This window comes from Plecotus auritus (assembly GCF_963455305.1).
Source record: "Plecotus auritus genome assembly, chromosome: 1".
NCBI lineage: Eukaryota > Metazoa > Chordata > Mammalia > Chiroptera > Vespertilionidae > Plecotus > Plecotus auritus.
In genome coordinates this window covers 33,833,584-33,856,927 of record NC_137770.1, presented here as the reverse complement: position 1 = coordinate 33,856,927, position 23,344 = coordinate 33,833,584, and the positions used below count along the sequence as shown (strand labels likewise).

At 45.0% G+C, this 23,344-nt stretch overlaps 1 protein-coding gene across 2 annotated transcripts in view; it reads left to right on the top strand.

Annotated features, from left to right (window-relative positions):
• LOC308256226 (protein farnesyltransferase subunit beta) overlaps positions 1–23,344 on the top strand; it is an 80,314-nt gene that overhangs the window by 27,113 nt on the left and 29,857 nt on the right. For both annotated transcript variants that reach the window (XM_080684321.1, XM_080684320.1), the window contains exons 2-4: positions 11,298–11,362; positions 16,251–16,323; positions 18,476–18,567. In XM_080684321.1, coding sequence (XP_080540447.1) covers positions 18,554–18,567 — 14 coding nt within the window. In that variant the 5' untranslated portion in view covers positions 11,298–11,362; positions 16,251–16,323; positions 18,476–18,553. The remainder of the gene's footprint in view (positions 1–11,297; positions 11,363–16,250; positions 16,324–18,475; positions 18,568–23,344) is intronic.

Genomic DNA, 23,344 nt, shown 5'->3' with positions numbered 1-23,344 from the left:
GGCATTTTCTGCTCTGCTTCAATAGTATATGTAGTATACCATAGTTAGTATATACTATATATTATAGTAGTTAGACGGATGACCTAGATGTCGTGTAGTATAGCGTAGTATAATATAGTATAGTAACGTATAGTATATTTTATCCATATTGTCCCTGTTGATGGACATTTGGGTTGCATGTAAGTTTTGCAGGTAGTTACAGGATTGCCGTGAGCATCTTTACATATACCTTCTTGTGCACACGTGTAGGTGTTTCTCCAGGTCTGTCTCTACCTGAGAGGTGGAATGGCTGTGTTGCAGGGTCTGTGCCCTCCCAGCGTTATTGCCTGCTACCATATTGCCGTCCAAAGTGGCTTTAGCAATGTTCCAAATATCGTCTCCTGGGCTCTTTCTTGTTTGTCTTTAAGCTTGCTTATGTCTATGGTCTTATTTGTCTTTTTCCTTATAGCTTGGGCTTTTTGAAGAAAACTTTTTCTATCTCAAGAATATAAAGATATTCTCCCATGCTTTTTGAGTGATCTGACTCAACTTTTCATGTTCAGGTTTAATCATCCTGGAATTTATTTTTTTAGGGTATGAAGTAAGAAGGTAATTTTTCAACCAACAACACTTACTTAATAGTCTATGTTTTTCAGTTTTAGTCATTCTGCCGGTGGATGTGAAGTGGATGAAAGGGGCCACATGCTAACCTCAGAAGCTCAGGGAAGGCCTGCATGGCAGTCTTGCAAACTCTAAGACTTAAAGTAACCACAAGGATGGTCTGACATTAAAACTTCAACTAAAAGCAGTTATGGTGGGTAGTCATGTCCTAGGCAGTTATCTTCCCTGACAAGGTCAATCTTTACCCAAACTGAGCCTGTTGTCTTTTTGCATCTAAGATAACGTATCCTTGAAATGTCAGGGTAACTTGTAACTTCCCTTTTTTCCGGATCCCTCAGGGCACAACCAAATGCCCTAGTGCAGTCGGCAAACTCATTAGTCAACAGAGCGGCCAACCGCGGCTCTCGAGCCACCTGTGGCTCGCGAGCCGCAGTTTGCCGACCACTGCCCTAGTGCCAGGACAGAGTCCATAAATTCCTTCATTGTTATTGTTATCATGTTAATTGTTGACTATTAACTATCCTGTCCCACCTAAGTGAAAGAAGTATGAGTCTATCATTTTACTTCTTATCCAATCCCAGAGGTTCCGCCCACCCCCACCTCACCACTTTGCTTTCTCCTGCCTCTCTGATCTGTCACCAGTGGGTTTCCTGTAACTCATCTACGTCTGTCTCCTCCTTTGATTGTAATGTATAAAATAGGCAAAAAACCGCCATTCTCTGGAGCATTATCCCAATCTGTTGAGATTCTGCTTCCCAGTGTTAGAAATAAGGCAAGCCCCCCAAGTCAGGGCTCCTGGTAGAACACAAAACATACTCGGGAGCCAGGCAGCAAGGCACACATCTTTACTTCTACGTAGAAGGGTACACACACACACACACACACACACACACACACACACACACACACGGCGGGAGCCAGGCAGCAAGGCACACATCTTTACTTCTACGTAGAAGGGTACACACACACACACACACACACACACACACACACACACACACACACACACACGGCCTGGAAGCACGTGCACACCGAGCAGGTGGGCTGCTTGGGTTTATAATCCCTTACGCACATGACCTGTCCTTTGCTCTTGATTGGAGCTCAGGCGCACAGTCTTTCCCGATGGGCTAATTCAAAGGGAGGGGTTGGCCTTTGCTGTTTCAAGATGGTGGCCCCCAGGGGAGCTGCAAGCCATGCGGCCAACATGGTGGCTGCCAAGTCATGCGGTCCAAAGTGGGGACTGTCGAAACTGTTCTTTGACAGAAAAGATGACTTGTTTATTCTCACACCAGCAATTGTCAACAGTTTGGCTCAAATAAACTCATAAAAATTCTTTACAGGTTTGAATGTTTTTACGTTAACACATTCAGAGGAGCCTGACTAATGTTTGGTCAAGGCGAGACTCTGTCAGGGTCTTATTGTAGAATATTTACTTTTTAAATTGCCAGGAACATTCTAACTGGTTTTGTCACCAGACAGAGACCAGGACTGAGGTGGGTTCTTGACTTCATGCAGGAAAGATTTTATGGTGTGAGTCCAGGTGATTCTGAGAGTATGTTTATTAAAGCTGGGACAGCGAAAGGCAAGATCATAGCAACAGGAGGCGCCCAGGCGAGGCTGCCTTCACCCTTTAGAAAGAAAGTCACGGAAGCAGAAGTGAGCCAGCTGGGCTGTGTGTTCTCAGGAAACAAGTTACAGAGGCAAAAGGAGGGCCCTTGGAGACAGGTTCAGGGGGTTAGCTGCCCCTGCCCACTGCTTCCCGGGCTGCAAGTCTCGTTGGTACTCTTAGAGCTTAGGAGAAAGCAAGCAAGATACACAGCTGAGAAAAGAAGGGAGGGCTAGGTAGTGCCTAATGAAGAGTGAGCAGTGGATCCTTTGTCTTAAAGGTTTTTATCTGTTTTCTAAAGGTGGGAATTTTAGGGGAGGTCTCAATCAGAATATTCATTAGTTTTCTAGGTGTGTCTTTTGATATGCTGATGCATCAATATGAGGGATCAGGGTCATTCTCTGGTCAGTTTCACTTTCAAAGAATGTCACAGGAAAGGGACCCAGGGGTGTCTGCCCCTGCAATGTCTGGAAAGTGTAAGCTATTTGCTCCTAAGTGTCCTTTGTTAGGGAAGATAAGATCTTGCAGTTCGTTAGCTGGCTGCTAACCACTCAGCCTTATTTAGCTATCTGTCTCAGTTTCCACTTTGTCAAAGAATTCTCCTAGCATCTTACTAACCTGCTACAGTTTACTTGTCTACTATATATATGAAAATGCATCGAATATGTGGATGCATATATATTTAACTTTTCAAAAATCATTCTTATACCTGGATAAGTAGTCATGGTGTCATCTGGGTATTGAGTGTTTTGTTTTGATTCTTTTTTAGAAAATATATTTTACTGATTTTTTACAGAGAGGAAGGGAGAGGAGAGGGATAGAGAGCTAGAAACATGGTTGAGAGAGAAACATCCATCAGCTGCCTCCTGCATACCTCCTACTGGGGATGTGCCCACAACCAAGGTACATGCTCTTGACCAGAATCGAACCTGTGACCGTTCAGTCCACAGGCCGACGCTCTATCCACTGAGCCAAACCGGTTAGGGCTGATTCTTAATAATTTCCTCCCATTTTTATTATTAAAGTTTTTTAAATATACAGAAAAATTGGCAGCATCTGTTTACTCTTCACTAATCTCCCTCCTTCATATAAAATGTCAAAAATAAATTTTAAAAGAAGATAATACCATGATTCATATAAATATAAAATCAACACATGTCAAAGATTTTATTTTACTCATGGAATTAGTCAGATGTTGCAACTAGTTTAGAAGAGAACTCCAAATACCACACATTTACAGTCAGATAAGGAATGCTGAAATGAATTTACAAATGGCTGCAAAGCTGCTTAATAGCTGTAGGGTGATAATTAATTACATTTTACCAGATACAATTTGCATTTCTACAAGTTAGCTTCTACCTCTATAGAGTTGTGAAGTAGCCTAGTCAAGGACAAAGATAGAGATAATGCAATGGATCATCTAGCCAGGACACAATTTTTCAGTGAGTGTGTGTGTGTATACATGTGTGTATATGTAGGTGACTAATGTTTTTCTGAATCTTTGAAAGTAAAATGAAGACATTATGACATTTCACCCCTAACTAATAAAGCCTGCATCTCCTAAGAATGGCATTCTTCTGCATAAGGACAATAACATCATACCTAAGAAAATAAAAAATAATTCTACATCATCTAATATCCAGTTTATTTTAACATTTCCCCAATTGTCCCAAGACACTTTTTATCTGTGTGTGTGTGTGTGTGTGTGTGTGTGTGTGTGTGTTGAACTAAAGTTTCTTTATTTCAGGCTATTTAAAATTTTTGAAAAGCTAATTCTTGGGATTAAATCTTCTGGTGACTATGCTGGGGGCCTTTTTTGTAACATTGCCAGTATCACTGTTTCTGAAACGGATCAGATGCCTTAGGCTGTCCTCCTCCTCCTCCCAAGAGAGCCATATCACTTTCCTTAACATGGTCATGACCTGTGCCCTGTGCCCATGGGGAAGGACCGATGGGCCCTTTGCTGTTTATGCAGAAGAAAAGTATCTGTTGTCAGGGCTGTTAGCCAGCCTTTTGTTGCACCCAGTTGGTAACTGCCTTGCCTGCGAGGATTCTCTTGCAGACAGGAGAACGGAACTGGAATAGAAGAGTCCATTTCTTAGGGATGGAACGGAAGCATGGAAATTGGAGATAAAATGTGAGACCAGGAGAGTGGACGTGCTTTAGCATCTCTGTATTGAAGCTGCTTTTTGTTTTTTGAGTTTGGATTTGAGAGCTGTATAGTGTTGAGAGTTCATCACAATTTAGCCTGGTGTTGTTGTGTTGTTTTTTTTAAATAGTTATCCCTCAGTTTTCCTTAAAGTGAGGATTTTGATAACATTTTAAAAGGACTTTAATTATAGATCTTGCTTGTGAAAGATGAGACAGAGGCCGGAGACCAGGACACAGGCTTTTTTAGAGGAGAAGGACCCTGCCGGGCTGCCTTGCAAAGGAAGAGAGCACAGGTGCAGGAGTGAACACGCCTTTTGAGGGGAGGAATGGGAAGGGATGGGGCTTAGGGTACTTGGCACGCGCTGATTGGTGGTTTCGTATAAGGCACATGATTAGGCACTTAGGTACTTAGGAATCGGGGGCTTAGGGTATTTGGCAGGTGCTGATTGGTGGTTCAATGTACAGTCCATATGAGGTGCCTGGTTAGGTGCTCAGGAATGTCCAGGCCGTAGGTGCAGTTTACGTCATACTCCGTCCATCAGTTGGGGGAAGGGAGGATCTATCAGCTTATAGATGTTATGCAGTTGTTAGGACTATTTCCTTTAATTCTGTCCCAAAGGCTAAATTTCTAAACTTACTAGGCTAAATTTCTAAACTTACTAGGCTAAATTTCTAAACTTACTAAAGTGTTGAAGGTCCCCAAAGCCACCCGTAGGTTTGGTGATTCAATATAAAGATTCGGAGAACTCAGCATATACTGAAGGTTATGATTTATTACAGCAAAACACTGCAAAGCAAAATCAGCAAAGGGAAAGGCTCCTGGGGTGAAGCCTGGGAAAAACAAGGCATCAGCTTCCAGAGTCCTCTCCTACTGGAGTCACGCAGGACGGGCGTAGTCCCTCCAGCATTGAGCTGCGAACTGGAACAACGCACCTAAAGTGGGGGTCCCAGTTTTACTGGGGGTTGGTCATTTAGGTACCCTTTGCCTAGTGCTTCTCAAAAGGAAAGTAGCTGTTCAGCATAAAGCACATTGTTTAAGCAGTTTAGGCACAGGGATCCCCTCCTTTCAGTTTTGGAAATGGTGGGAACTCTCCTGGAATCCAGGTTCCCACACACCAGCCAAGGGTCAGCCTTTCAGACAGGCCTTTCTAAGCATCACAGTCTCAGGCCTGTCATGCTAAGTCTTTTATATTCAACTGATTTTTTTCTTTACCTTCTGCGATGCAAATCAAAACATTTAAAAATGCTCACGTCGTCTCAGTACCCAAGTTATTCAGATTTTATATACACTGGCAGGCTACATGGGCAGAGGTGTAGACAAAAAGAAAAGGATGTTGCATGTTTTGGTGATTACTTTGATTTTTTCTTTTGCGATTAGTACTTTTTTTTTTTAACTTTACCTGAATATATGCCTAGAGGGGGCGGGGAGGGGGAGGAAAGAAAGAGAGGAAGAAGAACATAATCAGTTGCCTTCCTTATGCTCCCCAACTGAGGATCAAACCCAAAACCGAGGTATGTGCTCTGACCGGAAATTGAACCATTGAACTGACACTCAACCAACTGAGCCACTCTAGCCAAGCAATACTTTTTTTTTTTATTTTTTTTTTTACTTACTTATTTATTTATTTATTTATTTAATTTTAATAAATCTTTATTCAGATTATTACAATTGTTTCTCCTTTTTCCCCCCATAGCTCCCCTCCACCCAGTTCCCACCCCACCTTCTGCCCTTACCTTCCCCCCACTGTCCTCATCCATAGGTGTATGATTTTTGTCCAGTCTCTTCATGAACCCCCCATTCCTCTTTACCCCTGAGAATTATCAGTCCACTCCCTTTCTATGCCCCTGATTCTATTATATTCACCAGATTATTCTGTTCCTCAGGTTTTTAATTCATTTGATTTTTAGGTTCACTTGTTGATAGATATGTATTTGTTGTTCATAATTTTTATCTTTACTTTTTTCTTCTTCCTCTTCTTTAAGAATACCTTTCAGCATTTCATATAATACTGGTTTGGTGGTGATGAACTCCTTTAGCTTTTTCTTATCTGTGAAGCTCTTTATCTGACCTTCAATTCTGAATGATAGCTTTGCTGGGTAGAGTAATCTTGGTTGTAGGTTCTTGCTATTCATCACATTGAAAATTTCTTGCCACTCCCGTCTGGCCTGCATAGTTTCTGTTGAGAAATCAGCTGACAGTCGTATGGGTGCTCCCTTGTAGGTAACTAACTGTTTTTCTCTTGCTACTTTTAAGATTCTCTCTTTGTCTTTTGCTCTTGGCATTTTAATTATGATATGTCTTGGTGTGGGCCTCTTTGGATTCCTTTTGTTTGGGGTTCTATGCGCTTCCTGGACTTGTAAGTCTATTTCTTTCACCAGGTGGGGGAAGTTTTCGGTCATTATTTCTTCAAATAGGTTTTCAGTATCTTGCTCTCTCTCTTCTTCTGGCATCCCCATAATTCTGATGTTGGTACGCTTGAAGTTGTCCCAGAGTCTTCTTACACTATCTTCAACTTTTTGGATTTTTTTTTTTGCTTTTTGCTTTTTTGGTTGAGTGTTTTTTGCTTCTTTGTATTTCAATTCTTTGACTTGATTCTTGTGTTCCTCTAGTCTGTTTTTGGGTCTCTGTATAATATTTTTTATTTCAGTCAGTGTATGTTTAATTTCTAGTTGGTCCTTTTTCATATCTTCGAGGGTCTCGTTATATTTATCGGCCTTTTCTAGGATATTCTTGAAAAGCCTTATAACCGTGGTTTTGAATTCTATATCCAGTCGTTTGTTTTCCTCCATTTCTTTCATTTGTGATCTGTTTCTTTGACGCCGCATTTTCACTGCTTCCCTGAGTTGGTAGGGTAAATTTGTGTGCTAGGTTTCCTATAGGGCCCAGTGGGTCGGCCTCCCCAGTTAACCTGAGGTGGACACTCTTGGTGCACCCCTTTGTGGACTGTGTGTACAGCCTTGTTGTAGTTAAGTCTTGATTGTTGTTGGTATCACTGGGAGGAATCGACCTCCAGGCCAATTGGCTGTGAGGATCAGCTGTGTCTATGCTGGGAGAAGTTCGGTGCTGGAGACAGCCTTATAGGATTAGACTTGCCAAATTGCAATAGCCTCTGTGCTCTGCTTGGATGGGGTGGAGTCTCAGGGCGGAGCAGACAGTCTTGGCTTCCCGGCAGCCTTGCCCTTGCGCGCACGCGCAGACCTCTGCCTTCCCCGGCTCCCGAGTCTCCGCCCGAGAGTCCAGACTCCCCCCACAAGAGCGTGGGTCTCCAGGGGCTCACCTGGAACTGGGGTCCAGTGCAGTTAGAACTGGGGCTCAGTGCGGTCAGGAGCCTCTGACTCCCTTCCACTAGTGAAAGTCTGTGGCAACCTCCGCAGCCTTTGTGCGCACTGGCACGCCGCGCCTTCAGACTTCTGCCTTCCCCAGCTCCCGAGTCCCCGCCCGAGAGTCCAGACTCCCCCCATAAGAGCGTGGGTCCCCAGGGGCTCGCCCGGAACTGGGGTTCAGTGCAGTCAGAACTGGGGTTCAGTGCGGTCGGGGGCTTCCTTCCCCCTTCCGCCAGAGAAAGTCAGCCAGGCTCTCAGCCGCCCTTCCTCTCTGCGCGCACAAAGACCCTTTGCCGTACCTCCAATTCTCTGTGAGCTTTTCTCTTTCCTTCTAGTTGTAGAATTTTCACTCAGCCAGCTTTCCTGTGGTTCTGGATGGTGTCCGTTCTGTCTTTTAGCTGTAGTTTTGAAATTGTTGTGCGAGGCAGCAGTTTAGGTGTTTACCTATGCCGCCATCTTGGTTTCTCTCCAAGCAATACTTTTTAATTTCTATATTAGTTCATTACTATTTGTAAAAAAACCCCACACACAACAACAACAAACCCCCACAATTCAGGCTTATTGCTAAATATTATTTTTAAAGTTATAATCTAAAAACCATACTGTGTATTCTTAGGTGATCCTTTCTATTAAAAAATACACTAGTTTCTAAAAAAAATACATAGAATGGGAGCAAATTTTCGCAAATCATGTATCCAATAAGGGATTTGTATTAGAATTTACAAGGTAATGTTGCAACTTGGTAATAAAAGACAAATATCCCAATTTTAAAGATGAACAAAGTATCTGAATAGACATTTCTCCAAAGAAGATATACATATTCAATATCATTAGCCATCAGGAAAATGTAATCAAGACTATAATCAAACTCTAGTTCAAAGGCAAATCAATGTACTTTGCTATAACCAGTGTTTCACACCCACTAGGAGGGCTGTAATCAAAGACACAGCCAATAGCAAGTCTTGGTGAGGATGTGCAGAAGTTGGAACCCTCCTGCACTGCTGGTGGGACTATGGCACGGCTGCTTTGGAAACTAGTCTGACAGTTCCTCGAAGAGTTAAACAGAGTTGCCATATGATCTAGCAATTCCACTTCCAGGTATATACCCAAGAGAAATGAAGACATCTGTTCATGGAAAATACTTGTACAAGCATGTTTACAGTGGTATTATTTATCATAGCCCAGAAGTAGAAACACCCAAATGCCTATCAGCTGATGAATGGATAAACAAAATGTGATAAATTCATATAATGGGATACTACTCAGCAATGAAAAGAATTGAAGGACTGGCACACGCTGCAACATGGATAAAGTTTGAAATCATTATGCTAGAAAGAAGCCAGTCATAAAGGACCATATATTGTGTGGTTCCATTTAAATGAAATATCCGCTATAGGCAAATCTATGGAGTTAGAAAATAGAATAGTGGTTGACAGGAGCTGGGAGGATGGAGGATTGGGGGTGACTGCTAAGCGGTGCAGGGACTCTTTTTGGGGCAGTAAAAATGTTCTAAAACTGACTGGGGTGATGGATGCACCACTCTGTGAAAATACTAAAAGCTGTTGTATTGTACACTTTAGATGGGTGAAGTGAATAGTGTGTGGATTATGTCTTAATAAAGCTATTAGAAAAATAACCGGTGCTTAAGAGAAAAATAACATGAGTTCTTATTTGTCCATTGTTATGAAAAGCTGACCTGTAATACTCAGATGTTTGTTAGAATTCATAACTTAGATCGTCAGACATGAGTCAGTTACTAACTGCGTTGGAATAACACTTGTTCATTCTGAAGAATGTGATTAAGAAATGTGATTAGGGATATCCTAAGAGAAATGACACTGGGCTGGGAATATTTCAAGCATTTTCTCCTTTGCTGTATGACATACCGCTGTGTTTCTGTCAGGTATCTTGGTTTAGAAATAAACCTCCATTTTCCTCATCTAGTACTTGGCTGCTGAGTGGGAACTGAAGGTGGGATTTTCATTAAGGGGTTCTTGGCTGGAAGATTTCCTCCTAGAGCAGGGGTGGGCAAACTTTTTGACTCGAGGGCCACAATGGGTTCTTAAACTGGACCGGAGGGCCGGAACAAAAGCATGGATGGAGTGTTTGTGTGAACTAATATAAATTCAAAGTAAAGGAGCGGAGGGGAGAGCAAGAGAACCGATAGAACAGCCGGATCTGGCCCGCGGGCCGTAGTTTGCCCAAGGCTGTCCTAGAGGGTCTCAGTGTCAAAATGCCAGGAGAAGATGGGCTTACCCATTAGCCTTTGAATATCAAGTCATATGGATTTGAATAGGCTAGTGTTTGGATAAAGGAAGTATGTTTTCTTCCCACTTGCTTTTGTTTCATTCAGAGTTCATCAATGCACTTTGCTGTAACCAGGCGAATCTTTATTTGATGATCTCACTGACAGATGTTTCTTGCCCTGCATATTTTTTCTATCCATTTCAACTTACAGTTAAGGAAGGCGCAGCTGAGAAATGCAGTCTGTGTTCCACTGAGGCTGGTGCTTTGTGTTAGTCCCACGTGAGTGTCTGGAATGGAAAAAAGGGATGAGGAATCGGGGACAACGCTCTCATTCCTCCTGAGGCAGGTTCTCACGGTGACCTCAGTCTGGTTTTTGAAGGATTGCACAGTCTTAGCCAGATCATCCCTCAAAGTCTTGTTCAAAGGCAAATACCAAAGCATATCCTAAAACCACATATAAATGAATTTTCAATTGGCTGTAATTTTCGATGACTCACGTCACGGTTCCCCTTATCATCACAAATCATTCCTGCATACCTGTCAAAGAGACACGGAGCTCTGGCTCAGTGGGTGTTTCAGAAATAAATAATAGTTAGAAAAATTCCCCAGAAAGGACATTATTATGTATCTTGAAATCTCAATGAGGACATGCCTCACCACAAAGAGTAGGGATGCCAATGAAGGTGAAGCCCTGTATCCTGGTAGCCACCCCTCCTGTGTTACTGGGCCCGTCTCTTACAGAAGCTGTACTGTGTGAGCGCACTGTGGTGTGGTCCTCAGAGGACCAGGGCATCTGGTTTCTTTTGTGACCTGACTCTCTGAGAGCCTTCATTTCAGTCCTGCGTGTGACGTAGAATCAATGAGCAGATACATTATTTCTTTGGTGTTTCTACAATTGATGTTCTTATAAATCCTTTAGGGAATTTTAATACTGCTCAGTATGTATTTAAATCTGAATTTAAATAATAAGAAGTTAGGACTCTTGGCAGGAATTAATTGTGTATTGGAGAATGACCAGTAAAATGAACACTTCATAGAGTGGGCAAGAATAAATCATTCAAGCAAAACGTATCTGTCTTCCTCTGCTCCCTGGGTAACTGGTGCCGGGGAGCCACACTGCCATCCATTTAGATATTATGGATTAGTTTATGGAGAAGTCGATGGTGGCACCAGCATGGTACAGGGAGGGCATTCTATTTCTCTCCTGCCATCCTGCAGCGCCCCTGAATGCAGGCTTATAGTACCAGGAAGTACCAAACCACGCCGAGCACCTCTAGTCAGTGGGCACGTGTGGCAACAGGAAGAAAAACTGATAGACGTCTCATCTGTATTTATTTTCTCTCTCCCCCATCTCCTGCATCCTTCCCAGGCAAAAGTAGAAGAAAAGATCCAAGAGGTCTTCAGTTCTTACAAGTTCAACCACCTTGTTCCAAGGTAAGCTTGGTCAGGAGTTTGAGGGGTTTGGGGAGACACTGCCTCCTGGGGGAGCCTTTTTTCTCTCCTTCAGCTCATCTACCCTCGGGGATGTGTCTGCTGCGAGACATGTTTCTTGACCTTGCGGCCACTGGCATATGCTTATCACCCCAACTCCTCAATGGTCTCTTGGCTCTTCTCATCCATTGTACCCATCCTGGCCATACCCAGCCTGCTCAGCCGGGGCCAGCACGTATCCGGAGCTATGTCAGCAATTCTGGTCTCACTCAGTTCCTTCACACCTCTGCTTTCCATCTAACCAGCCCTAACCATAGCATCCCCATCGCTGCTTCTACTAAAGGGTCCCAGCGAGATTTCCAAGAAAACAAAATCATGTGACAGTACCTGCGGAATGGCTTCACTGAGAATGATACTACCTAGCTTCAGCTGGGCCTTGCTACTGCTTTCCAATCCTTTCATTCATCCCCTGTAGGTTCCCTAACACACTCACCACAGCGGCCAATCCACTCTCCATGGTCTGGTGTCCTGGTTCCTGAGGAAACTGAGGCCGTCCCCCATGAGTCTCCTCGGGTTCCCTCTCCCGCCTCCAGAGTCCTGTTTGGTCTTGGTTCTTTCCCATCATTTCTGTCCTCAAGAATGTAGAATCCTCCCTTAATGCCAAGCTCACCTCCTGCTGACCTCTCCATCCTGACCCTCCTGCCGCCGCTTTGAATCAAACACATATTGAATACCTAGTGCAGTCAGGTAGTTGTTCTTTCGGCCATGTCTCTTTCATTCCTAATATTCAGGCCAAATCCCCCCCCTCTCCCCACCTCTCCTCTTCCTTGATGGATTTTGTCTGGGCTCTGGCATTTTCAGCGTCTCCCCTTTGCTCACCTCTCCTCCATGTGAACCGCGTTTCTTCACCCTAGTGCTGCACCAGGCTACTGCTCTTGTCTTCCTTCCCTCACATCACCACAAACACCTTTAGACTGTGGGTTTGGTTTCCTGCCACTAGCTGATAATCACCCCATCCATTTGGCATGCTGAGGCTAGCGCGATCTAGACCAGCAGTCACCAACCGGTGGTCCGTGGACCACTGGTGGCCCGTGAGGTCCGAAAGGTTGGCGACCGTTGATCTAGACCAGTGGTCAGCAAACTGCGGCTCGCGAGCCACATGCGGGTCTTTGAGTGTGGCTCTTCCACAAAATACCACGTGCGGGTGCGCACGTACAGTGCGATTGAAACTTTGTGGCCCATGCGCAGAAGTCGGTTTTCGGCTCTCAAAAGAAATTCCAATCGTTGTACCGTTGATATTTGGCTCTGTTGACTAATGAGTTTGACTGTCTAGATCAGTGGTCAGCAAACTCATTAGTCAAACAGAGCCAAATATCAACGGTACAATGATTGGAATTTCTTTTGAGAGCCAAATTTTTTAAACTTAAACTTCTTTGAACGCCATTTCTTCAAAATAGACTTGTCCAGACCATGGTATTTTGTGGAAGAGCCACACTCAAGGGGCCAAAGAGCCGCATGTGGCTCGCAAGCCACAGTTTGCTGACCATGGATCTAGACAGTCAAATCTGACCATGTCTTCCCTGTGCCTGAAATGCTTAAACGATTTCCTTAAATTTCTTTTTTCTTTTTTTTGGTAACAGTTTTAATGAGATATAATTCATATAGCATACAGTCCTACCAATTTAAAGTGTACGTTTCACTCATTTAAAGTGTATAGTTCAGTGGTTTTTTTAGTAAATTCATAATTGTGCAGCCATCACTACAATTAATTTTAGAATATTTTTATCACCCCAGCAAGAAGCCCTCAGCCATCACCCTCCATCCATTTCCTCCATTCTACCCCTTCTCCCCCAGCCCCTGGCAACCACTTAATTTACTTTATGCCTCTATGGATTTGACTGTTCTAGACATTCCATTTAAACAGGATCATACAATATATGGTCTTCTGTGACAGCTTCTTTCACTTAGCACAGTGTTCTCAAGGGTCATCCATGTTGTAGCACAGTGACTCCTGTGTGCTCTTTGGTTTAAAATCAGGCTCCCAGTGCATTTATAAGTCCTGCATGGCCTGCCACTGCTCACTACCTTGTGCTTTGACTCCAGCTAAACTCAACTCACTGGAATGTCTTCGGGGTTCCCTTCCTGAAACACCCTTTTGCCTGGCTGATGCATGCCCTTGGGTCTCCTTCATTCATTGACCTAATGCTGTGTCCTTGGGGAAGCGTGTTCTGACCCTCGGTGCCGTCCCGCATGCTGCAGAGCCCACCACCCGTCCTGATCAGAGTGTTTGTTGGACAGGGCTGTAATCACCGTGGACTTGCCCATGTTCACCTCCGGACCGTAGCTCGAGGGAGCTGAGTCAGCATCCTCCCCAGTGCCTCCCTCTCGGCCCCCACAGAGTGGGTGCTCCCTGAGTCCTGACCGCTGCACCTCCTTGAAAGAGAAATCCAGTCTGGCCTTCTCCTCTTCTTTGGGATCTGGAATCTACTCTCACCACCCCCTGAACTCTCTTGAAGGTCATCAGCCACTCTGCGGTTTGTCCTCTTTTTCCTCAGTCTTGCTGCAGCATTTGCCACTGCTCAGTACCTCCTTGAAATTCCCTCCTCCCGAATCGCCTGTGACCCAGCATCTCCCCAGCTTATGTAACATTTTATTTTTCTCCTCTGGCTTCTTGTCCTCCAAGGACAGGCCTTCCCCCGGTTCTGCACGGAAACTTTCTCTCTGCTCTGCCCTCCCCTCCTGCAGCTTGACCTGTCTCCTGTGTGCAGATAAATGGTTCCCAGTCTGCCACCTGGATCCCTCTCTTGAGTGTCACATGTGTTTCCAACCGTGTGATTGAATCCTCCCTTGCACTTTCAGTGCCTTAAAGCCCACCTGTCTGGAAGCCAGCTTATCTTGGGTCACTCTGCTCGTCCCCGCCCTCAGTAAGGACTCCTCACCTGGGTGACTCTTAACACTTGCTCAATAAACAGCGGCTGACCTGAGTACCTAGAAAAGAGAATGGTTCATCTGTTTTCCCACTCATCTAACCCGCCTTCCCACCCCATCTCTCTCCTCCTAGTGCTTTCATTGAGGCCATTTGTAAACACATATTGAATGCCTGCTGCTGTCAGGTAGTTTTTCTAAAGCACCATTCAGGTCATATTTTCTCTCTCTCCATTCACAACCTGCAGGGCTTCCCTTTGCCTACTAAACTGGGTAGAAATGCCTCAGCTGGAACCCCAGTCCGCTGGAAACAGGCGTCAGCTGCCTTTCCGCCATTTCTCTTTCATTCCTAATATTCAGGCCAAATCCCCACCTCTCCTCTTGCACACTATACCTGTGCTGCATAATGTGCAGCCATTTAAACTTAACTAAAATTAAGCAAAGTTTACAATTCAGTTGCTCAGTCACGCCAGCATATTTCAAGTGCCCTATAACCACATGTGGCTGGTGGCTGCCTCGCGGACAGCACAGATGGCATTTCTGTCATCACTGAACGTTCTTTGGACATTCTGTACCTTTTTGATTCTGTTCCTCTGGCTAAACCATCCTCCCACCCTCTCCTCCCCTCTGGCCATCTCCGCCTGTAAAAGTCTCTCCCTCCACCTGGACTGTCCACCTCAGCTTCCTCCTCCCTCCTCCACACAACCTTTCCCCCCTTTCAGACCACGCTGTCCTCCCCTTAGAGCCTTAGTCGGGTTTGGTCTGTTTCCTTTATGAAACCTACCCATTTTTTTTCTCATACTGTAGCCACTCATGTCCTTATTTCATTTCTAGCACTGAAGGAAGACTTCTTTTTTTTAATCTTTACCTGAGGGTATTTTTTTCATTGATTTATTTTTAGAGAGAGGGAAAGGGAGGGTGGAAGAGAGAAAGAGGGAGAGAGAGAGACAGACATTGATGTGAGACACATAGACTGGTTACTTTCCCACACTTGCCCAGCTGGGGCCGGGGACTGAGTCTGCAACCGAAGTACGTGCCCTTTGGTCCGTGGGCCGATGCTCTAACCACTGAGCAACCATCCAGGGCCTGAATGAAGACTTTTTGAGGTAAAGACGATGTTAATGATCTTATTTTGTGCACAGTGGAGTGGGAGTTCAACAAACAATTGTTGAATTGAATACGTAGAAAAGAGAATGGTTCTTCTTTCACTTCCGAAATCAGCAAGCACAGTGAATGCCTTGCCATGGCAGTTTTTCCCTTTTCTCTGTAGTCACACAGGCCTCTTCTGCAAGACCAGGCACGCAGCGCAGCCCCCGTCCTTTGCCTGCCTGTGCAGGTGGCCACGGGCGGCACATTCCATCCGAGAGCCAGTACTGCTGACACCAGGGCCGAGGAGAGCGGCTGGCTGTAGAATGCAAGCGGCCCTCTGGCCGGGGCTGTGGGTCAGCACGTAGGAGGTGGAATTTCAGGGAGGGAATAATAGGCAGATAACTGAGGGGCAGGCAGAGTGCAAACTACAAACCTCAGAGAAGTGACCCCAGAAGAAATGACTGGAATGACGGAGGCTAACCACGTCAGGGAAGTGGCGAGGCTCAGATTTAAGTTGCTTACAGGCTGGGGAGCACAGTTAGACCCTGGAGCAACTTTCTGGGTGGTTGGTCACTGCCTTGCTGTGTGTGCTCATTGTTGCTTTTCACTTAGCCAAAGCCACCTGCCATGAAGAAGAGGATCGCACCCAAAACATTTGTCAGCATGGTTTCAGGCACTTCAGAGACGTTCAGATGCTGGGCTCTTTTCTCTGATTTACCTGCCCTTGAAGCTAAAGAAGTTGCTGGTTATCCATTCATTGACTGGGGTGGGGATGTCCTGAAGCCGAGAGAGTGTGTGCACACATGTGCATGTGTGTTCTGTGCGGGGTGGAAGCCCAAGATACCAGAATAGGTTTACGAGCTCTTTGTCTTTCCAGGCTTGTGTTGCAGAGGGAGAAGCACTTTCATTACCTGAAAAGAGGCCTTCGACAGCTGACAGATGCCTATGAGGTAAATGCATTGATCAGGAGCATTTTCTATCAAATCATCAGCCAGATAGTTCTTCCTTTGTTCTCTTTGAACGTAAGAGACTTATGAGAGTGACCTGTTGCAGGATCGCGAATTGTACACCTGGGTCTGGCGGGAAGCAGGGGCCCAGGAGCCCAGGCCCCACAGAAAGGGCAGAGCTGGCTCTTCCTGGCCCGTCCTCCCTCAGCTCGGGCAGCACCCAGATGGGGTGGCTTTCTTCCTCTGAGATCACGGCGGAAGGGGTCACATGCTTTCTTATAGACACCCCTTGACAGCTAGCTAAAAGGCAATTGTTACCTGTTCATTCCTAACCCTCTGCCCTACAAGCTGATCTAGTTCCTAAGCTGGTCAAAGGGTCAGTATGTAAATCCAGAGAGTGCTACTGCAGTTCAGTGCTGTGAGCATGCCGCTGTAAAAGCCATCTCCCCCAGCTCCCGGGGTCCCACCAAGGGCCTCGGGGAGGGGCACTGGCGGTGGAGGAGCGGAAGGGGTTGGACTGGCAGGCAGAGGGTGAATGTGAGCAGGAGGGCTTCAGGCTTCCCGCCCCACGTTACACAGAGCTGCCCTGCTCTTAATTTGTTTTTTATTTTGGAGTTGTACATTTGATTATTTACTACAGGGATTGACCAACTCAAATGCCCATAGACCCAAGCAGATAGCATGACCAGGAGAAGTGGGCTGGGGAGACTGAAGCAAACCAGAAGCCCCACACTTGTACTCTGTTCCTGCCCATCCCTGCAGACCCAAGTTGCCAGAGCTCTCTCTCTTTTCCCTCCAAATGAAGCCAGAAATTCAGATTGCTGTGTGAATTTCCAAATGCTTAAATGCTGCAACCAATTCCAATTAAACAGACAAACAGGCAAGCAAGCAAACACTACAGGGGGCAAGCAGAACACATCCACAGGCTAGAGTTGGCCTTGGGTTCCCATTTTTTAATCCTTGACTCAAATGCTCCATGCTTAGGGTCCAGCCAGCCCTGATACAGTTCACACTGAATCAGCTAACAGCTCTTTGAACAGGATGCTAAAGATTACCATGCATTATCTCATTACTCCTTACAACTACTCCACGAGGGAGGTGAGTCTTTATTCTTCACAGGCAAGGAATCAGGCATAGCAAGATGAAGTAATTCGTTCAAAGGCAAATCGCTAGGAATCAGAGGAGTTGGGACTCACACACCCAGGTCGGCCAAATCCATAGCAGTTTCTTCGGGCACCACACCAGGTGGAAAGCTAGTCCTCTCACGTTTACGAAGAGGGCAGCCTGGGCAAATGGGAGGAGCACTGGCTTGGGGGTCCAGAAACCTGCTTCTTGTCTCATCTCTGCCATTCACTGTCTTTGTAATCTAGGAAAAGTTCGTCTCTCTGGGCCTCATTTATATATGTTAAATCTGTACCACGGCGGCAGAAATACTACCTGCCTGCCTGGCCTTGGAAGCTCAGTGCATGTTTATAGCTTGAATTAGGGGAAAGTTCTGGTCACTGTCACCTTGGGAGCCTTTCCCAGCTCCCCCAGGCAGAGTCAGTCTCTCCCCCCTGCTCCCTCAGGACTGTCTCTGCCCTTTCCAGCATTTATCCAGGCATATGTACGCACGTGTGGCTCCATCTTGTTCCAGAAAAGCAAGGTCATTTGTTCTTCTGTGTCTAGTGCCCTCTCCCTCTACAGATAACCACACACCTCTTGTATTCCAAGCATCTCAAGAATAGGAGCAGAACTGTATTCAGGATTGAGCCCCCAGTACCTAATGCAGTGCGTGGCACCAAGTAGGTAGTTACTAAATATTGGTTTATTCAGTGAATGAGTTAATCCAGGAAACCCCTCTCTGGGATCCCACCTCTCCTTGGGTCTACACTGAGAACATAGCAGCACTTCCTGGTGTGCGAGAGGTGCTTTGCTCAGTCTTTCTCAGGTCGGGTTCAAGGTAAAGTTCTTTGTCCCACTGTCCTTTCTCACACGTGGTTCTTTCAGCTGCTGGCTAAGGCCACAAGGCAAAGTGTCCTTCATTCACTGATTGTTCGGAGGGTGCCCTCCTGCCCCTGCCAGGCTGCCAGCAGTGAGACAGACATCCCCTTGTCAGCAGTCTCTTGGGACGACTCTGAATAAGGGGTGTGTTTTCTCCCCGTCCCTGTGCCAGTGTCTGGACGCCAGCCGCCCGTGGCTCTGCTACTGGATCCTGCACAGCTTGGAGCTGCTGGACGAACCCATCCCCCAGATGGTGGCGGCAGAGTGAGTCTGGCTGCGGGGAGTCGAGGGTGTTCTCTGGGACTGTATTGTGAGTTTGGGGTGCTTTTTGTTTTGTGTCTGTTTTATTTTATGTTAAATGAAAAACACAGACCGCTTCCAAGAAGCCCATGCTTTTCTTGACCTCCAATAACTTCCTGAAACCCCTCCACGTTAGAAGCCTATCATAAGCTCGTGGGTAGAAAAAGGCTTTGAACTCCCAAGGGAAGGATTCTGATTTCCTCTATGGGTTTTTCCTTTGGCTCTTGTTCTGGTGTGCAAGGAAAGTCTTCATCATCAACTCTGGGAGACACGATTCTGCCAGGAAGTACAGTATGCTGCCGTGGGAGGGCATGTGCCAACCCAAGGAACAGACACGCCTTGCCTTCCATGAACACCTCCACAGAAGCGTGGCCCCCCGCCCCCCCGCTCCCAGTGCCTGTGGACGGTGTCCTGTTGATGGGACTGGATGTGTTACCATCCTGGTGTGCAGATGCCATGACTCACCGTTTTCCTAAGACTCGAGGTCTAAGCAACTAAGATTCTTCCCAAACTGCTGGTGTAGATGGTGTCCTCAGGGTGGTACCTCATCCTTAGCAGCTCATCACAATTTTAAAGAAGAAGAAACTGATCATCACCTCAGTCTTGGGGATACCTGGGGGAGGGGAGGGCAGGCAGCCAGGAATCGGATCTAACGTCCCAGTTCTCACTGAGAGAGAGCATGTCCCCTCGGCAGCTACTTGAGATCCTCCACGCCCCTTGGGGCTCCTTGTGGAGAGGAATCTGGGAGGGGAGGCCCCCCAACAGCACACAGGGGTGTCTGTACCAGGATGGGTGGAGGCTAGCCGTGTCCCTCCCTGGCCACAGTGCCCTGCATGAGTCACATTGTCAGGTCAGAAGAACAGAACGGCACATTGTCTCATTCATTCTGTCTTAACAATAACCTCTCATTCTTGCCTTCCTGGGCAGGGTGTCTTGTGATGAATGTGGATAGGGAAGATAATAAAGAATTAGGCCATTAACCCTTGTGATACATACGATGCTTTCTGAGGGAGAGGAGAAATATGCATTGTCTCCCTCATCACGATGCTGATGCTGCTACGAGCTTAGCTGCTTTTTAGCTCCAAGTAGGGTTGGAGGCAGCTCCTGTAGTAACAGGGGTTTAATTGTCAAAGTAAAGGCCCGTGTGTTTTTGAAATACCATTTGGGGGTTGTGGCTTGTTTGGGAAGTTTCTCCCCCACACATACACAATCAGGATTTCGGTAGGGGAATGGAGAAGTCCAACAGAAGAGAAGGAAAAGGTAAGGGGGCCATTGTTGAGTGAAGTACAGGTGCCCCCAGAGGAGAACAGGCCCCTCTGAAGTGGAAGATCATGATAAGAGGTTCTTGGGTCAGCATCAATTTTGAGTTTTTGTAGGTTGTTTTAGGTGAGGCTTTCCTGAGGAAATAGCTTTGTGGCATCTGATAGGAAGAGAGGACCCCTTTAAAGGGCTTCTGACACTGACCAATTGGAGACAACCTAAACAGTCACAGTAGGGTTATGTAATTAAAATTTTAGAAATTATGGTATAATTTATACAATGAAATACTGTATAGCCATTTAAAAATGAAAAGTTAACAGATGCTAACCAGATTTATTGTGGTGATCATTTTGCAATATACACAAATATCAAAGTGTTATGTTTACATCTGAAACTAATGTTATATGTCAATTAGACCATAATAAAATTATATAGATAAATATGTATATTTGTATATAAAAATGTGTGTATTTATATAGAGATGTTCATGATTTAAGTGCAAAGGTAGCTTAAAAGATTTCACTTTTGTAAAGTAAAAATATAGATGGTTCTATGCATGGACAAACCAGAAGGATGGATACACATGGTAGTCGTCACTTCTAGAGAGTGGGGCTAAAGGTTATTTCTTTTTTTCTAAACATATTTTCATTTTCTAAAGTTTCTACATTGAATCGTCATTGTTTTATGATTACTGTTTTAAACCTGAAAGCTGATTTCAGGAACAACTTGATATTGAAGGGCTGAGTTTCTGTTCCATGGCTGCCTAAAAGCATACCTGGGGTTCTGTGGAGCACTGACTTAACACACCTTTCAAGATTTACTTAGAGCCTTGGCCCGGTGGCTCTGTTGGTTGGAGCATCGTCCGTCACACCAAAAGGATGTGGGATCAATTCCCTATCAAAGCACATATCTAGGTTGCGAGTTCCATGCCAGGTCGGGGAGCATATGGGCACCAACTGATTGGTGTTTCTCTCCCACATCGATGCCTCTCTCTAAAAATCAATAAAAATGTATCCTCGGGTACTGATAATATGAACAGAGCCCCAGTAGCTCTGACCTGTAAGGAAAGCAGTTTTTAGTAAGATACAGAGAAATCTTAATGACTTCTCTAAAAATATGGGGACTTGTTTCTTTAGACTACCTGATATAGGATATTGCCTTATTTATTTTTCACAGGGAAAAGAAATGCTTTGAAAATGGGGACAGGTTTTTTTTCTTCATACAAATATTAAGGTGACCTAGAGGCTGAGTTTTGCTCTGGAATTTTATTATTTCCTGCCCTCTTTTCTCCCCACTCCCTCATCTAGTGTGTCACACACACACACACACACACACACACACACACACACACTCTTCCCTCTTTCCTGTTTTGTTCACTGTTGTGACTCTATTTGTTTAGGGAACAAAATGCCACGCTGAGTTCCCTCTAGTGGACAAAATCACTTTTGTCAGCTGCTGTGACTGCTGATCGAAGCCAGCAAGGTCGTTTATTTTCTTGCTGTTGGTGTCAGACCCCTCAGGAGCAATATATTCATCGGTAGGAATTTAGCTTGCCTCTCTTAAGAGATTGTACCCACAAATGTAGATGTGTTTACCTTAAATAAATTAATATTTTGGAACCAGACTGAGGACATTGGCTTTGTTCGTGATTTTAGCACTGAAGGAAGCAACCCCATGCTTTGTTATTGAAAGCCGCGTTAACGAAGGGCACCAACAAAATGAAGACGGCGGGCGCCCACTGCACTGTTGAGTTAGGCTTTTAGCTTCTGTAAGATCTAAAAATCGTCTTTAACTTGAAAATCGTTTTAGGACTTTTTGCTTATAAAATTTTTCCCAAGATTAAATTTTCACGTGTCAGTAAATAACTCCTTAAATATTTTTTCCTTTTAATTGTTAAGTATAAATATGATTTGTTTCTTTACCTTTCAGTAAGGACACCTCATTTGTCTTCTGGGCTTTTAGTTTTTGGCCAGCAGCACCAGGCATCTAGTGGGTGGAGGCCAGGGATGCTGCTAACCATCCTCCACAGGACAGTCCCCACCACTAGGAATTACCCAGCCCAAAATGTCGGGACGCCAAGGTGGAGAAACCCTGCTGTCAAATAACCACCTTCAGACTTGACCACACATCCAAACTGCAGACCCAGAGGACTGCGGGCCCCGGTGCGGAGTCAGAGGACCTGCCCCACTCTACAGGCAGCCCCGGCTCCTGGGGTCACCTAGGGAGCTGCTGCCTCTCACCTGTTCATTGCTACACCAACCAGGGCAGGAGTTTTCCTCTCCCTCGTCGTGTGGAGCTGAAGCTGTTTTACAGCTTTGACATTTGAAAGACTTGGCACTAGAAGAAGCTTGATGTCCACTCCTTCCTCTTGCATCTGCATCTGCTCCTGGGCCGTTCTGCTCAAGGGTGACTGCTCCTATTTCCAAAGCTGTAATCTTTGTAACTTATTCTAGACCTACCATCCGTCTGTGGTCACTTACTCTGGTGTTGCAGTTTTTCTTAACATCTAACCTAAAATCTTGCTGCAAATTAGCTTCCATTTTTGTTTATTTACCAGAAAGCTTGTATAATTATTACCCTTTATGTTTTTGAGGAATGTGGCTGGGTAGCTTTCTACTGTGGTTGCCTGTAATATTAAGCCTTTTAATCATTTTTATATTTAGCCACTTTTACAACTCTAATCTGAACTTCCTTTGAGTTGGAAAATGGAGGCTTGAGTCAGATACAGTTCTGACGAATAATGCTTTTAACTGGCATTTTTGTTATTGTTCACAACTCACAGACCCTATCATCTGGTCCTTCTTTTGCTATATTTCTAGTCCTTTCCCCTCTTATATTTATACACTTTACTCATCCCCCACTCCTGCTGTGCCCTAAATACATATATTACTACTTGCACCTAATTTATTTGTTTTATTCTTATTGGCTTCTATTTTTTTATGTTTTTTTGTTGTTGTTGTTGTTGTTGTTGTTAATCCTCACCTGAGGATATTTTTTCCATTGATTTTTAGAGAGAGCAGAAGGGAGGGATAGCGACCGAGAGAAACATGGATTTGAGAGAGACGCGTCAATTGGTTGCCTCCCACACTCGGGGATTGAACCTGAGACCCTTCAGTCCGAGGGCCGACGCTCTAACCACTGAGCAACCGGCCAGCACTGTGTATTCTTTACTAGCTCTCCAGTGATCCTGATACACACATTTTGAGTTTGAAAATCCCCGATCTAGAAGATAGTTTCCCACTTTGTTGGTAATTGTCATGTAATCTGGAGTGAAATGCCTTGCTGATTTGAAAACAAATTGCTCCACTAGATCTTTTAGTTGTATGACTAAATGAATGATTTGTGAATAACTGTTTTCCACAAAGTGTTAGTTGGCGAATTTCTGGTTTCTAGGTTAAGTTTTTCTCCCTCTTTTGATAAAGTATCATTCCCATTTTGGGTTTTTGAATTGCTGAGGATTCTGCTGATGACAGCTGGTAGC